Source organism: Tinamus guttatus, unplaced genomic scaffold, assembly GCF_059628265.1.
Source record: "Tinamus guttatus ecotype Peru unplaced genomic scaffold, ASM5962826v1 Tinamus_guttatus_pri_ptg001146l, whole genome shotgun sequence".
NCBI lineage: Eukaryota > Metazoa > Chordata > Aves > Tinamiformes > Tinamidae > Tinamus > Tinamus guttatus.
Genome location: NW_028289680.1, coordinates 147,466 through 163,127, shown reverse-complemented (window position 1 = coordinate 163,127; position 15,662 = coordinate 147,466). Strand labels below are relative to the sequence as shown.

Genomic DNA, 15,662 nt, shown 5'->3' with positions numbered 1-15,662 from the left:
CCTCCCCACATCCCCCCGTACCCTCCCCAGCTCCCCCCGCCTCCCCCGGGACCCTCCCCACATCCCCCTGTACCCTCTCGCATCCCCCCCGGGACCCTCCCCACATCCCCGGGACCCTCCCCGCATCCCCCAGGACCCTCCCCGCCTCCCCCAGGACCCTCCCCAGCTCCCCCAGGACCCTCCCCACATCCTCCCGTGCCCTCCTCGCCTCCCCCAGGACCCTCCCCAGCTCCCCCGGGACCCTCCCCACATCCCCCCGTACCCTCCCGCATCCCCGGGACCCTCCCCAGCTCCCCCAGGACCCTCCCCGCCTCCCCCAGGACCCTCCCCACATCCCCCCGTACCCTCCCCAGCTCCCCCAGGACCCTCCCCGCCTCCCCCCGTACCCTCCCGCATCCCCCCCGGGACCCTCCCCGCATCCCCGGGACCCCCCCCCCCCCCGCCTCCCCGGGACCCCCCCCCCCGCCTCCCCGGCCCCCCCTCCCTCACCGGCGGCCGCGGGGGTGAACCAGGACGAGAGCGAGTTGAGGTTGATGGTGCGGAGGAGGACGGGCCGGGCGGGCGAGGGCCCGCGGCTCACGCCGATGCAGACGCTCGGGTACTCCTCGCCCGGCCGCACCAGCAGCTCGAAGACCCGCAGCGGGGACGGCAGCGGGAAGTCGAAGTGCTGCGGGGCGCCGGGAGGATGCGGGGACGCGCGGGGGATGCCTGGGGGGCACGGGGACGCCGCGGGGACCGTGGGGACGCGGGGACACGCGGGAGGTGCCACGCGGGCACGGGGATGCCGGGAGGACGCGGGGACACGCGGGGGATGTCCTGGGGGATGCAGCAGGCGCCGGGAGGACGCGGGGACGCGCGGGGGATGCCTTGGGGGCACGGGGACACCGCGGGGGACGCGGGGACGCGGGGACACGCGGGGGATGCCCTGGGGACACGGGGACACCACGGGGGCCGTGGGGACGCGGGGACACGTGGGGGATACCTTGGGGGCACGGGGACTCCGCGGGGGCCGTGGGGACACGTGGGGACACGCGGGACGTGCCCTGGGGACACGGGGACTCCGCGGGGACCGTGGGGACACGCGGGGAATGCCTTGGGGGCACGGGGACTCCGCGGGGGCCGTGGGGACGCGGGGACACGTGGGGGATGCCCTGGGGGATGCAGCAGGCGCCGGGAGGACGCGGGGACGCGCAGGAGGTGCCGTGGGAGCACGGGGACACCGCGGGGACCGTGGGGACGCGGGGACACGCGGGGGATGCCTTGGGGGCACGGGGACGTCGCGGGGACCGTGGGGACGCGGGGACACGCGGGGGATGCCCTGGGGGATGCAGCAGGCGCCGGGAGGACGCGGGGACACGCGGGGGATGCCTTGGGGACACGGGGACACCGCGGGGACCGTGGGGACGCGGGGACGTGCGGGGGAAGCCCTGGGGACACGGGGACACCGCGGGGGACGCGGGGACACGCGGGGAATGCCTTGGGGGCACGGGGACACCGCGGGGGCCGTGGGGACGCGGGGACACGCGGGGGAAGCCCTGGGGACACGGGGACACCACGGGGGCCGTGGGGACACGCGGGGGATGCCCTGGGGGATGCAGCAGGCGCCGGGAGGACGCGGGGACACGCGGGGGATGCCTTGGGGGCACAGGGACACCGCGGGGGACGCGGGGACACGGGGGGGATGCCTTGGGGACACGGGGACACCGCGGGGGCCGTGGGGACGCGGGGACACGCGGGGGAAGCCCTGGGGGCACGGGGACACCGCGGGGGACGCGGGGACACGGGGGGGATGCCTTGGGGACACGGGGACACCGCGGGGGCCGTGGAGACACGGGGACACGCGGGGGATGCCCTGGGGGCACGGGGACGCCGCGGGGACCGTGGGGACGCGGGGACACGCAGGGGATGCCCTGGGGGCACTAGGATGTAGCAGGCGCCAGGAGGACGCGGGGACGCGCAGGAGGTGCCGTGGGGGACCACGAGGACACCACGGGGGCCGTGGGGACGCGGGGACACGCGGGGGATGCCTTGGGGGCACTAGGGTGCAGCAGGCACCGGGGGGACGCGCAGGAGGTGCCAGGGGACACGGGGACGTCGCGGGGACCGTGGGGACACGCGGGAGGTGCCACGCGGGCACGGGGATGCCGGGAGGACGCGGGGACACGCGGGACGTGCCAGGGGACACGGGGACACCACGGGGGCCGTGGGGACGCGGGGACACGCGGGAGATGCCCTGGGGGATGCAGCAGGCGCCGGGAGGACGCGGGGACGCGCGGGGGATGCCTGGGGGGCACGGGGACGCCGCGGGGGACGTGGGGACACGCAGGGGATGCCTTGGGGGCGCTAGGATGTAGCAGGCGCCGGGAGGACGCGGGGACGCGCGGGGGATGCCTTGGGGGCACGGGGACACCGCGGGGGCCGTGGGGACGCGGGGACACGCGGGGGAAGCCCTGGGGACATGGGGACACCGCGGGGGACGCGGGGACACGCGGGGGAAGCCCTGGGGACACGGGGACGCCGCGGGGACCGTGGGGACGCGGGGACGCGTGGGGGATGCCTTGGGGGCACGGGGACACCGCGGGGACCGTGGGGACGCGGGGACACGCGGGGGAAGCCCTGGGGACACGGGGACACCGCGGGGGACGCGGGGACACGCGGGGGATGCCTTGGGGACACGGGGACACCGCGGGGGCCGTGGGGACGCAAGGACACGCAGGGGATGCATTGGGGGCACTAAGATGTAGCAGGCGCCGGGAGGACACGGGGACGCGCGGGGGATGCCGTGGGGACACGGGGACACCGCGGAGGTCGGGAGGACGTGGGGATACCCGGGAGGTGCCGTGGGGGACCACGGGGACACGCGGGAGGTGCCCTGGGGGCACGAGGACACCCTGGGGTCCGTGGGGAGGCGGGGACACGCGGGAGGTGCCCTGGGGTCGCGAGGACACCCTGGGGGCCGTGGGGACGCGGGGACACGCGGGAGGTGCCGTGGGGGCCCACGGGGACACGCGGGAGGTGCCCTAGGGTCGCGAGGACACCCTGGGGTCCGTGGGGACGCGGCGATGAGGACGGGGGGAACGTGGGGGTGCAGCACGTAATTGTGGGGACACGCGGTGGCACTTGGGGACCCAACATGGGGACAGGGGGCTCAGGGACAAGGGAGGGGACACGGGGGCACGAGGATGAGGAGGACACAAGAACAGGGGGACACCCGAGGGCACCGCTGGGGACAGGAGCACGGGGCAGCAGCTGCTGTCGGGGACACGAGGGGACAAAAAGGGACACGGGGCCGGGCCGGGGGACACGAGGGGACAAAAAGGGACACGGGGCCGGGCGGAAGGGACTACCTTGACCAGCAGGAACTTCTGCATGGGCTCGTACCACTGCAGCAGCACCACGCCGGTGTCCAGCGCCCCACAGAGGTAGTGGCCACCCGTGTCCCCGTTCCTGGCTGCGTGGGGGGACACCCGGGAGCTGGGGGGTGCGTCCTGCGGTGGCGGGGGGGGACACGGCCACCTCTCTGTCACTCACCCGCGCAGCAGGTCCGGCAGCCCTTGGTGTCGGGGATCTTGGTGGAGGTGGCGTTTTTCCTGCGGGAAGGGGACACTGCTGCGGGGGGGTGGCCTGGGGTCCAGGAATTGGGGGGGGGGTCCCCCCGTGTCAGGAATGGGGGAGAAGGGGGGGTCCTGGGGGTCCCTGCATCTCTGGAATTTTGGGGGTCCCATACCTGGGCAGTAGGAATGGGGGGTGGTCCCGGGGGTCCCTGGGCAGCAGTAATGGGGGGAGGATCTGGGGGGTCCCTCCGCATCAGGAATTGGGGGGGTCCTGGGGGTCCCTCTGTATTAGGAATTGGGGATTGGGGGGGTCCTTCCGTGTCAGGCATTGGGGGATCCTGGGGGTCCCTCTGCATCAGGCCCTGGGGGTCCCTCCACGTCAGGAATTGGGGGGCAGAGGGGGGTCCCTCCGCATCAGGAATTGGGGGGGTCCTGGGGGTCCCTCTGCATTAGGAATTGGGGGTTGGGGGGGGGTCCTTCCGTGTCAGGCATTGGGGGATCCTGGGGGTCCCTCTGCATCAGGCATTGAAGGGCCCTGGGGGGGTCCCTTCACGTCAGGAATTGGGGGGGTCCTGGGGGGTCCCTCCGTGTCAGGCATTGGGGGGGGGGGTCTGGGGGTCTCTCTGCATCAGGAATTGGGGGGCTCTTGGGCGTCCCTCTGCATCAGGAGCTGGGAGGAGGATCCGGGGGTCCCTCTGCATCAGGAATTGGGGGGGTCCTGGGGGGTCCCTCCGTGTCAGGCATTGGGGGGGGGTCTGGGGGTCTCTCTGCGTCGGGAATTGGGGGGGTCCTGGGGGTCCCTCTGCATCAGGCCCTGCGGGTCCCTCCACGTCAGGAATTGGGGGGCAGGGGGGGGTCCCTCCGCATCAGGAATTGGAGGGCCCTGGGGGTCCCTCCGTGACAGGCATTGGGGGGTCCTGGGGGTCTCTCTGCATCGGGAATTGGGGGGTCCTGGAGGTCCCTCCGCATCAGGAATTGAGGGGGTCCTGGGGGGTCCCTCTGCATCAGGAACTGGGGGGAGGATCCGGGGGGTCCCTCCGCATCAGGCATTGGGGGATCCTGGGGGTCCCTCTGCATCAGGAATCGGGGGGTCGGGGGGGGGGTCTCTCCACGCCAGGAATTGGAGGAGGGTCCGGGGGGGTCCCTCCACATCAGGAATTGGGGGGTAGGGGGGTCCCTCCGCGTCAGGCACCGGGGGGGGGGGCGTCCTGGGGGTCCCTCTGCATCAGGAATTTGGGGAGGGTCCGGGGGGTCCCTCCGCGTCAGGAATTGGGGGGTCCGGGGGGGGTCCCTCTGCATCAGGAATTGGGGGGTAGGGGGGTCCCTCCGCGTCAGGCACCGGGGGGGGGGCGCCCTGGGGGTCCCTCTGCATCAGGCATTGAAGGGTCCTGGGGGTCCCTCCGCATCAGGAATTGGGGGGTCCGGGGGGTCCCTCTGCATCAGGAATTTGGGGGGGTCCTGGGGGTCCCTCTGCATCAGGAACTGGGGGGAGGGTCCGGGGGGTTCCCTCCACATCAGGAATTGGGGGGGTCCTGGGGGGTCCCTCCACATCAGGAATTGGGGGGCGGGGGAGGTCCCTCCACATCAGGAATTGGGGGAGGGTCTGGGGGGTCCCTCCACATCAGGAATTGGGGGGGTCCTGGGGGTCCCTCCGCATCAGGAATCGGGGGGCGGGGGGTCCCGTACCTGGGCAGCAGGCGGTGGGGGGAGAGGTGCCCCCCGGGGCGCTGCTCCCTCCTGCTCTGCTCGTGGAGCCCCGGCAGGTTGTGCGAGTAGATCTGGGGGGTCTTCCCTGCGGGGGGGGGGGTCAGGAGGAGCCTCTCCGTGTCCCCCGTGTCCCCCGTGTCCCCCGTGTCCCCCGTGTCCCCGCCGTGGTCACACTCACCCGACAGCGACATGAGGACGTTGCCCACGCGGTGGAGCCAGGACGTGCGGCCCGGGTAGAGCTGGTGGGGACGGGTCAGGGTGGCCGGGGACAACCCGGGTCTGGGGAGCGGTGCCAGGGGCAGGGGACACGCGTGGGGGGGGACGGGGACGAGCTGGGGGGAGCGGGGGACAAGGGGACAATGCGGGGTGGCGGGGAGGAAGCTTGGGGGGGAGGGACAAGGTGGGGACTGGGGGGTGAGCTGGGGGGCCGGGACCAGGATGGGAGAGGGACAGCCTGGGTCTGGGGGACAAGGGGGGAGTCTGGGACAAAGTGGGGGGGCTGGGACAAGGACGGGGGTCTGGGGGACAAGGTGGGGGGTCTGGGGGACAAGGAGGGGGGTCTGGAACAAGGGGGGGTCTGGGACAATGTGGGGGGTCTGGGACAAGGAGGGGGGTCTAGGACAAGGAGGGGGGTCTGGGGGACAAGGTGGGGGGTCTGGGGAACAAGGCGAGGGGTCTGGGACAAGGTGGGGGGTCTGGGGGACAAGGTGGGGGGCCTGGGACAAAGTGGGGGGTCTGGGGAACAAGGCGGGGGGTCTGGGACAAGGTGGGGGGTCTGGGGGACAAGGTGGGGGGCCTGGGACAAAGTGGGGGGTCTGGGGAACAAGGCGGGGGGTCTGGGACAAGGTGGGGGGTCTGGGGGACAAGGTGGGGGGCCTGGGACAAGGAGCGGGGTCTGGGGGACAAGGTGGGGGGTCTGGGGAACAAGGCAGGGGGTCTGGAACAAGGGAGGGGGTCTGGGACAAGGTGGGGGGTCTGGGGGACAAGGTGGGGGGTCTGGAACAAGGTGGGGGGCCTGGGACAAGGTGGGGGGTCTGGGGGACAAGGAGGGGGGTCTGGAACAAGGTGGGGGGCCTGGGGGACAAGGAGGGGGGTCTGGAACAAGGTGGGGGGCCTGGGACAAGGTGGGGGGTCTGGGACAAGGTGGGGGGCCTGGGGGACAAGGAGGGGGGTCTGGGACAAGGTGGGGGGCCTGGGACAATGTGGGGGGTCTGGGGGACAAGGTGGGGGGCCTGGGGCAAGGCGGGGGGTCTCGGGATGAGCCCGGGGTCAGGTTGGGGGGCCAGGACCGGGTGTGTGGGGGGGTCAAGGCCAAGGTCGGAGAGGGGGAGGGCAGGAGTGGGGCTGGGGCTCGAGACGAAGCCGATCAACCCGCAGCCCCGGGGCAGAGGAGCCTCCCGCCCCCTGCTAGCCCCCCAGCCCCCTGCTAGCCCCTCCAGTCCCCTGCTAGCCCCCAACCCCAGCATGGTCCTCCCCGCCTCCCACTAGCCCCCCCAGCCCTCTGCTAGCCCCCCCCGCCCCCTGCTAGCCCCGAGCCCCAGCGTGATCCCCTCCCGCCTCCCACTAGCCCCCTGCTAGTCCCCCGTTCCCCCAGCTCCAGCGTGTCCCCCCACCCTCCGCTGGCCCCAGCGTGCCCCCCCACCCCTCATTAGCCCCCCCAGGCCCCCGCTAGCCCCCCGCTAGCCCCCCACTAGCCCCCACTAGCCCCCGCTAGCCGCCTGCCCCACCAGCTCCAGCGTGCTCCCCCCGCCCCCCGCTAGCCCCCACTAGCCCCCTCGCTAGCCCCAGCTTGCCCCCCCGCTTCCCGCTAGCCCCCACTAGCCCTCCAATAGCCCCCGCTAGCCCCAGCGTGCCCCCCCGCCCCCCGCTAGCCCCCACTAGCCCCCAACTAGCCCCCCGCCCCACCAGCTCCAGCGTGCCCCCCCGCCCCCTGCTAGCCCCCCGCTAGGTCCCGCTAGCCCCCCACCCCACCAGCTCCAGCGAGCCCCCCCGCCCTCCACTAGCCCCACTAGCCCCCCGCTAGCCCCCGCTAGCCCCAGCGTGCCCCCCCGCCCCCCGCTAGCCCCCACTAGCCCCCCGCTAACCTCCCGCCCCACCAGCTCCAGCGTGCCCCCCCATCCCCCGCTAGCCCCCACTAGCCCTCCACTAGCCCCCGCTAGCCCCACCGTGTCCCCCCGCTTCCCGCTAGCCCCCACTAGCCCTCCACTGGCCCCCGCTAGCCCCAGCCTGCCCTCCCACCCCCCGCTAGCCCCCACTAGCCCCCGCTAGTCCCAGCGTGCCCCCTCGCCCCCCGCTAGCCCCACTAGCCCTCCACTAGCCCCCGCTAGCCTCAGCATGCCCCCCGCCCCCCGCTAGCCCCGCACTAGCCCCCCGCTAGCCGCTGCTAACCTCAGCGTGCTCCCGCGTCCCCCGCTAGCCCCCGCTAGCCCTCCGCTAGCCCCAGCGTGCCCCCCCGCCCTCCACTAGCCCCACTAGCCCCCCGCTAGCCCCTGCTAGCCTCAGCATGCCCTCCCGCTTCCTGCTAGCCCCCACTAGCCCCCCGCTAGCCCCCCGCCCCACCAGCTCCAGCGTGCCCCCCCCCGCCCCCCCGCTAGCCCCAGCATGCCCTCCGCCCCCCGCTAGCCCCGCACTAGCCCCCCGCTAGCCCCTGCTAACCTCAGCGTGCTCCCGCGTCCCCCGCTAGCCCCCGCTAGCCCCCACTAGCCCCCGCTAGCCCCAGCGTGCCCCCCCGCCCCCCGCTAGCCCCCACTAGCCCTCCACTAGCCCCCGATAGCCCCAGAATGCCCCCCTGCCCCCCGCTAGCCCTCCACTAGCCCCCGCTAGCCTCAGCATGCCCCACCCCGCTCCCCACTAGCCCCCGCTAGCCCCGCACTAGCCCCCCGCTAGCCGCTGCTAACCTCAGCGTGCTCCCGCATCCCCCGCTAGCCCCCACTAGCCCCCCGCTAGCCCCAGCGTGCCCCCCCGCCCCCACTAGCCCCCAGCTAGCCCCCCGCCCCACCAGCTCCAGCGTGCCCCCCCGCTGGCCTCCGCTAGCCCTCCACTAGCCCCCCTAGCCCCAGCGTGCCCCCCCGCCCCCCGCTAGCCCCCACTAGCCCCCCGCTAGCCCCCACTAGCCGCACCAGCTCCAGCGTGCCCCCCCGTCCCCCGCTAGCCCCCACTAGCCCTCCACTAGCCCCCGCTAGCCCCACCGTGCCCCCCCGCTTCCCGCTAGCCCCCGCTAGCACCAGCATGCCCCCCGCCCCCCGCTAGCCCCCACTAGCCCTCCACTAGCCCCCCTAGCCCCAGCGTGCCCCCCCGCCCCCCGCTAGCCCCCACTAGCCCCCCGCTAGCCCCCACTAGCCGCACCAGCTCCAGCGTGCCCCCCCGCCCCCCGCCAGCCCCCACTAGCCCTCCACTAGCCCCCGCTAGCCCCACCGTGCCCCCCCGCTTCCCGCTAGCCCCCACTAGCCCCCGCTAGCCCCCGCTAGCCCCAGCATGCCCCCCCGTCCCCTGCTAGCCCCCACTAGCCCCCGCTAGCCCCAGCGTGCCCCCTCGCCCCCCGCTAGCCCCCCACTGGCCCCCGCTAGCCCCAGCATGCCCCCCCGTCCCCCGCTAGCCCCCACTAGCCCCCGCTAGCCCCAGCATGCCCCCCCGTCCCCTGCTAGCCCCCACTAGCCCCCGCTAGCCCCAGCGTGCCCCCTCGCCCCCCGCTAGCCCCCCACTGGCCCCCGCTAGCCCCAGCATGCCCCCCCGTCCCCCGCTAGCCCCCACTAGCCCCTGCTAGCCCCAGCGTGCCCCCCCCATCCCCCGCTAGCCCCCACTAGGCCCCGCTAGCCCCAGCGTGCCCCCTCGCTCCCCGCTAGCCCCCCGCTAGCCCCAGCGTGCCCTCCCGCCTCCCGCTAGCCCCACTAGCCCCCCGCTAGCCCCACTAGCCCTCCACTAGCCCCCGCTAGCCCCAGCATGCCCTCCCGTCCCCGCTAGCCCCCCGCTAGCCCCCGCTAGCCCCCCGCTAGCCCCCCGCCCCACCAGCTCCAGCGTGGCCTCGGGCTCGCTGCGGTTCAGGGTGAAGATCCCCTCCTCGGCCCCCAGGATCAGGTGCGGGTCTGGGGGGACAAATGGGGTTAGAGGGGGGGTCCCCATGTCCCCCCCTCCTCGAGCCAATGTCCCCGTGTCCCCCTCCCAATTGCCAGTGTCCCCCACGGGGGGTCACTGATGCCCCGTGCCCCCCACCCAGTGCCCTCCCGGTGTCCCCCTGGCCCGACATGTCCCCAGGGCCCCCTCCCCGCTGTCCCCAACCCCATCCCCTCGCTGTCCCCAACCCCGTCCCCTCGCTGCGGGGACAATGGGGGTCGCGGTGGCTCCGTGCCCACCTCGGGTGCCGGGGTGGGTCCAGGTGGCGGTGGCCGTGATCCGCAGGGGACACCCGTCAAAAACCTTCCGGAAGAGGGACCCGTCCTGGGGAGGGGACACCCGGGGTGACAAGAGTCGGGGGGTTGTCCCGCTGCCACCCCCCCCTATAGTGACACTCACGTGTGGCTTCGGGGCCGCCCCCGCCTGCTCCAACAGCACCTGCAAGGGGGTTGGGGACAGGGCGGTCACAGGGATGGTGGCTCTGGGGGTCCCGGGGGGTTTTGGGGGGGGTCTCACCGATCTCCGGGGCTTCTCTGTCTTGGGGGGCAGCAGCGGGGGGGCCTCGCTGGGCCCCGACCAGAGCGCAGGGTCTGGGGGGGGGACAGTGGCATTGGGGGGGGACAGTGACACTGGGGGGGTCCCTGTCCCCCCTCATCATGGCCCCATCTCCGGCATCCCCAGGGGTCCATCTGTGTCCCCCCCGCCCCCACCGTGTCCCCCCCACCGTGTCCCCTGTGGTGGCAGTGGGTGTGGGGGGAGATGTCCCCAATGCCGCCCTCCCGTGTCCCCATCCCACCTGAGCTGGCAACAAGGGCCACCACACATGTGGTGTCCCATGTCCCCCATGTCCCCACCATGTCCCTGTCCCACCCAAGTTGGTGCTCAGGGTCACCCCCTGTCCCGGTGTCCCATGTCCCCCATGTCCCCACCATGTCCCCCCCATGTCCCCGTCCCATCCAAGCTGGTGCTCAGGGCCACCCCCTGTCCCCGTGTCCCATGTCCCCCATGTCCCCCATGTCCCCACCATGTCCCTGTCCCATCCAAGCTGGTGCTCAGGGCCACCCCCTGTCCCGGTGTCCCATGTCCCCCATGTCCCCCATGTCCCCCCCATGTCCCTGTCCCATCCAAGCTGGTGCTCAGGGCCACCCCCTGTCCCGGTGTCCCATGTCCCCCATGTTCCCCATGTCCCTTCCATGTCCCCGTCCCATCCAAGCTGGTGCTCAGGGCCACCCCCTGTCCCGGTGTCCCATGTCCCCCATGTTCCCCATGTCCCTTCCATGTCCCCGTCCCACCCAAGCTGGTGCTCAGGGCCACCCCCTGTCCTGGTGTCCCATGTCCCCCATGTCCCCCTGTCCCCACAGCACCTGAGCTGGGAGCGAGGGCCACCCACTGTCCCAGTGTCCCATGTCCCCCATGTTCCCCATGTCCCCCCCATGTCCCTGTCCCACTCAAGTTGGTGCTCAGGGCCACCCCCTGTCCCGGTGTCCCATGTCCCCCATGTCCCCTCCATGTCCCCGTCCCACCCAAGCTGGTGCTCAGGGCCACCCCCTGTCCTGGTGTCCCATGTCCCCCATGTCCCCTTGTCCCCGCAGCACCTGAGCTGGCAGCGAGGGCCACCCCACTGTCCCAGTGTCCCATGTCCCTCCCATGTCCCTGTCCCATCCAAGCTGGTGGCGAGGGCCACCCCCTGTCCCGGTGTCCCATGTCCCCCATGTCCCCCCCATGTCCCCATCCCACCCAAGCTGGTGCTCAGGGCCACCCCCTGCCCCGGTGTCCCATGTCCCCCATGTCCCCTTGTCCCTGCAGCACCTGAGCTGGCAGCGAGGGCCACCCTACTGCCCCGGTGTCCCATGTCCCCGTCCCATCCAAGCTGGTGCTGAGGGCCACCCCACTGTCCCAGTGTCCCATGTCCCCCATGTCCACCCCATGTCCCTGTCCCATCCAAGCTGGTGCTCAGGGCCACCCCCTGTCCCGGTGTCCCATGTCCCCGTCCCACCCAAGTTGGTGCTGAGGGCCACCCCCTGTCCTGGTGTCCCATGTCCCCCATGTCCCCACCATGTCCCCATCCCATCCAAGCTGGTGCTCAGGGCCACCCCCTGTCCCAGTGTCCCATGTCCCCCATGTTCCCCATGTCCCCTCCATGTCCCCGTCCCATCCAAGCTGGTGCTCAGGGCCACCCCCTGTCCCGGTGTCCCATGTCCCCCATGTCCCCCTGTCCCCGCAGCACCTGAGCTGGCAGCGAGGGCCACCCCACTGTCCTGGTGTCCCATGTCCCCCATGTCCCCCCCATGTCCCCATCCCACCCAAGCTGGTGCTCAGGGCCACCCCCTGTCCCGGTGTCCCATGTCCCCCATGTCCCCCTGTCCCCGCAGCACCTGAGCTGGCAGTGAGGGCCACCCCACTGTCCCAGTGTCCCATGTCCCTCCCATGTCCCTGTCCCATCCAAGCTGGTGCTCAGGGCCACCCCCTGTCCCGGTGTCCCATGTCCCCCATGTCCCCGTCCCACCCAAGTTGGTGCTGAGGGCCACCCCCTGTCCTGGTGTCCCATGTCCCCCATGTCCCCCATGTCCCCCCCATGTCCCTGTCCCATCCAAGCTGGTGCTCAGGGCCACCCCCTGTCCCGGTGTCCCATGTCCCTCATGTCCCCCTGTCCCCGCAGCACCTGAGCTGGCAGTAAGGGCCACCCCACTCTCCCAGCGTCCCATGTCCCCCATGTCCCCCCCATGTCCCCGTCCCACCCAAGCTGGTGCTCAGGGCCACCCCCTGTCCCGGTGTCCCATGTCCCCCATGTCCCCCTGTCCCCGCAGCACCTGAGCTGGCAGCGAGGGCCACCCCCTGTCCCGGTGTCCCATGTCCCCCATGTCCCCCTGTCCCCGCAGCACCTGAGCTGGCAGCGAGGGCCACCCCCTGTCCCGGTGTCCCATGTCCCCCATGTCCCCCTGTCCCCGCAGCACCTGAGCTGGCAGCGAGGGCCACCCCGCGGGCGGGCGCCGGGGGGCCGTGTCCCCCCATGGGGCCGCTGGCCGAGCGCACCAGGGCCGGGGGACGCGGCTGCTCCAGGAGGGGACCCCGGGGACGGGACGGGGTGTCCTCGGGGGGGGCCTCGGCCGAGCCCGACCGGAACGTGGGCTGCCACGGGGGGGACATGGGGGACATGGGGGGACATGAGGGGACATGAGGGGACATGAGGGGACACGGGATAAAACAGTGAGGGGGGAAGAGAGGTCAGATCGGGGGGACTCCGCAGTGTCCCCCCATGTCCCTCCTTAGTGTCCCCCCATGTCCCTCCTCGGGGTCCCCTCACCTTGGGGGGCAGCGGGGGGGGCCCGTCGTCGGGGGCGGTGCTGCGGGGGGGAGGGCGGAGCTGTGGGCGGGGCCTGTCCCCGTCCCCGCCCCCCGGGTGACGACGGTACCTGTCCTTGTCACAGCGGCCGGGGCTGCGGGAGGGGGGACACGGGGACACGGTGACGCGGGGGGGGCCCCGTCCCTGCCCCGTGGGGACAAGGAGGGGGTGACGCTGGGGGGGGGACAGGGGACAAGGGGACAGGGGAGGTGTCACCCACATGTCCACATCGTCGTAGTCGTCAGAGTCGGATGTGTCACTCCTGTGGAGGGGGGTGACACGAGTCCCCATGAGTGTCCCCTCCTCCCCGGGGGCTCCGTATCGCTGTGTCCCCGCATGTCCCCGTGTCCCCACATGTCCCCATGTCCCCGCAGACCCTATGTGCTCCCATGTCCCCATGTGTCCCCCGGGTCCCCCCAGAATCAGTGTCCCCTCGTGTCCCCAGCGCCTCCCACGTCCCCCGGGACCCCATGTGTCCCCAAGCTCCCCGTGTCCCTCCCCTGTCCCCACGTGCTCCCCCAGACTCCATGTCCCTCCCCGATGTCCCCTTGTGTCCCCCTCTGCCCCACTCACCTCCTGCAGCCGGGCCCTGCCGCCAGCACCTGGACAGGAGGGGACATGGGGACATGGGGACATGGCGTGAACCAGAGCACCCCCAAACTGCCCCAGGAGGCTTCTGCCCCCCCCCAGGGACCCACCAGGGTCCCCAATTCCTCCAGGGTGACCGAGGGGTCCCCAGGTGTCCCCCAGCCCCACGTACCCTCTGCGGCCGGACGTCACCCTCCTTCTGCCAGCCAAGGGCCCCCCGGGGGGGACGCACTGCGGGGACATGGGGGTCACGGGAGCATGGGGACACTTGGGTCATATGGGGGCACTTGGGGGTCACGGGAGCATGGGGACACTTGGGTCGCAGGGGGACATGGGGGTCATGGGAGCATGGGGACACTTGGGTCTCATGGGGGTCGTGGGCATGGGGAGGTGACAGGAGGATGGGGACACTTGGGTCACATGCGGGGGTCACAGGAGCATGGGGACACTTGGGTTATATGGGGGCACTTGGGGGTCTTGGGCATGGGGGAGTCACGGGAGCATGGGGACACTTGGGTCACAGGGGTACATGGGGGTCATGGGAGCATTGGGACACTTGGGTCATATGGGGGTTGTGGGCATGGGGACACTTGGGTCAGGGGGGCACTTGGGGGTCTTGGGCATGGAGGGGTCACAGGAGCATGGGGACACTTGGGTCATATGGGGGCACTTGGGGGTCGTGGGCATGGGGGGGTGACAGGAGCATGGGGACACTTGGGTCACATGGGGGGTCACAGGAGCATGGGGACACTTGGGTCTCATGGGGGTCGTGGGCATGGGGAGGTGACAGGAGGATGGGGACACTTGGGTCACGTGGGGGGGTCACAGGAGCATGGGGACACTTGGGTCACGGGGGCACTTGGGGGTTGTGGGCATGGGGACACTTGGGTCACAGGGGTACATGGGGGTCACAGGAGCAGGGGGACACTTGGGTCATGGGGGCACTTGGGGGTCATGGGCATGGGGGGTGACAGGAGCATGGGGACATGGGGCCACTTGAGACATGAGGGTTTGGGGACATGGGGGCGTCACAGGAGTGTGACACTGGGGAGGTTGGGCGCATGGGGGACACAGGGAAAGGTGTCACAGGGGACAGTGGGGCACAAGGTGCAGGCAGGGGCAGGATGGGACATTTTGGGGGCTCCGGTGACGCTTTGGTGTCCGAGGGGGGACACGTCACACGCACGGTCCAGGTCGCTGTCACCGCGGCCGCCCGGCGGCTGCCGATGGGTTGAGCGGATCCGACGCGGCACCGGGGGTGGCAGCTGTCACACCGGGGGGGTGACAGGTGTCCCAAAGGCCCTCCCGCCCCATCCCGGCCACCCAGGACTCCCTGCCCAGCATCCCGGTGTCCCCAGTGTCCCCAGTGTCCCCAGTCCCCACAGCCCCACTCATCTTCCCAACCTTTCCAAGCTCCCTAATCCCTCCCCAATGTCCCCAATCCCCCCCCAGTGTCCCCAGTGTCCCCAATGTCCCCAATGTCCCCAGTGTCCCCAGTCCCCACAGCCCCACTCATCTTCCCAACCCTTCCAGGCTCCCTAATCCCTCCCCAATGTCCCCAGTGTCCCCAGTGTCCCCAGTCCCCGCAGCTCCACTCGTCTTCCCAACCTTTCCAAGCTCCCTAATCCCTCCCCAATGTCCCAAATTCCTCCCCAGTGTCCCCAATGTCCCCAGCCCCCACAGCCCCACTCGTCTTCCCAACCCTTCCAGGCTCCCTAATCCCTCTCCAATGTCCCCAATCCCCCCCCCAGTGTCCCCAATGTCCCCAATGTCCCCAGTGTCCCCAGTCCCCGCAACCCCACTCGTCTTCCCAGCCCTTCCAGGCTCCCTAATCCCTCCCCAATGTCCCCAGTGTCCCCAGTGTCCCCAATGTCCCCAGTGTCCCCAGTGTCCCCAGTCCCCGCAGCCCCACTCATCTTCCCAACCCTTCCAAGCTCCCTAATCCCTCCCCAATGTCCCCAGTGTCCCCAGGCCCTCGAAGTGTCCCCAATGTCCCCAGTCCTCACAGCCCCACTCATATTCCCAACCCTTCCAGGCTCCCTAATCCCTCCCCGATGTCCCCAATGTCCCCAGTGTCCCCCGGCCCCACCTCGGGCTCCTCCTCGTCGGGGTCGCAGCCCCCCAGGAGCCGCTCGGGATCCCGGACCTTTTCCAGCAGCTCCAGGGTCAGGCTCCGGCTCAGGCCTGGCTGGGCCACGAACTGGTGCTGGGAGAGCAGGATGGGGACATGGGACACCGGGGGGACAGGGACCGCAGGACACGGGACGGGGGTGGCACAGGAGCCACGGGGATGGGCACAAGGAAGGATGGGGATAGGGATGGGAGCCATGGGGATGGGCACAAGGAAGGATGGGAATAGG

The 15,662-nt window shown here is 71.8% G+C and overlaps 1 protein-coding gene across 1 annotated transcript in view; it reads right to left on the bottom strand.

The window, feature by feature from the left end:
- The window catches only part of MAP4K1 (mitogen-activated protein kinase kinase kinase kinase 1), a 31,526-nt gene that overhangs the window by 8,030 nt on the left and 7,834 nt on the right, over positions 1-15,662 (bottom strand). Inside the window, exons 12-26 of the mRNA XM_088538674.1 lie at positions 15,392-15,508; positions 14,485-14,567; positions 12,935-12,976; positions 12,785-12,808; positions 12,676-12,715; positions 12,326-12,500; positions 9,840-9,961; positions 9,771-9,794; positions 9,611-9,695; positions 9,267-9,343; positions 5,440-5,500; positions 5,241-5,346; positions 3,532-3,590; positions 3,348-3,451; positions 490-667 (exon numbers count right to left, since the gene is read on the bottom strand). Of these exons, the coding sequence (XP_088394800.1) occupies positions 490-667; positions 3,348-3,451; positions 3,532-3,590; positions 5,241-5,346; positions 5,440-5,500; positions 9,267-9,343; positions 9,611-9,695; positions 9,771-9,794; positions 9,840-9,961; positions 12,326-12,500; positions 12,676-12,715; positions 12,785-12,808; positions 12,935-12,976; positions 14,485-14,567; positions 15,392-15,508 (1,297 nt within the window). The remainder of the gene's footprint in view (positions 1-489; positions 668-3,347; positions 3,452-3,531; positions 3,591-5,240; positions 5,347-5,439; positions 5,501-9,266; positions 9,344-9,610; positions 9,696-9,770; positions 9,795-9,839; positions 9,962-12,325; positions 12,501-12,675; positions 12,716-12,784; positions 12,809-12,934; positions 12,977-14,484; positions 14,568-15,391; positions 15,509-15,662) is intronic.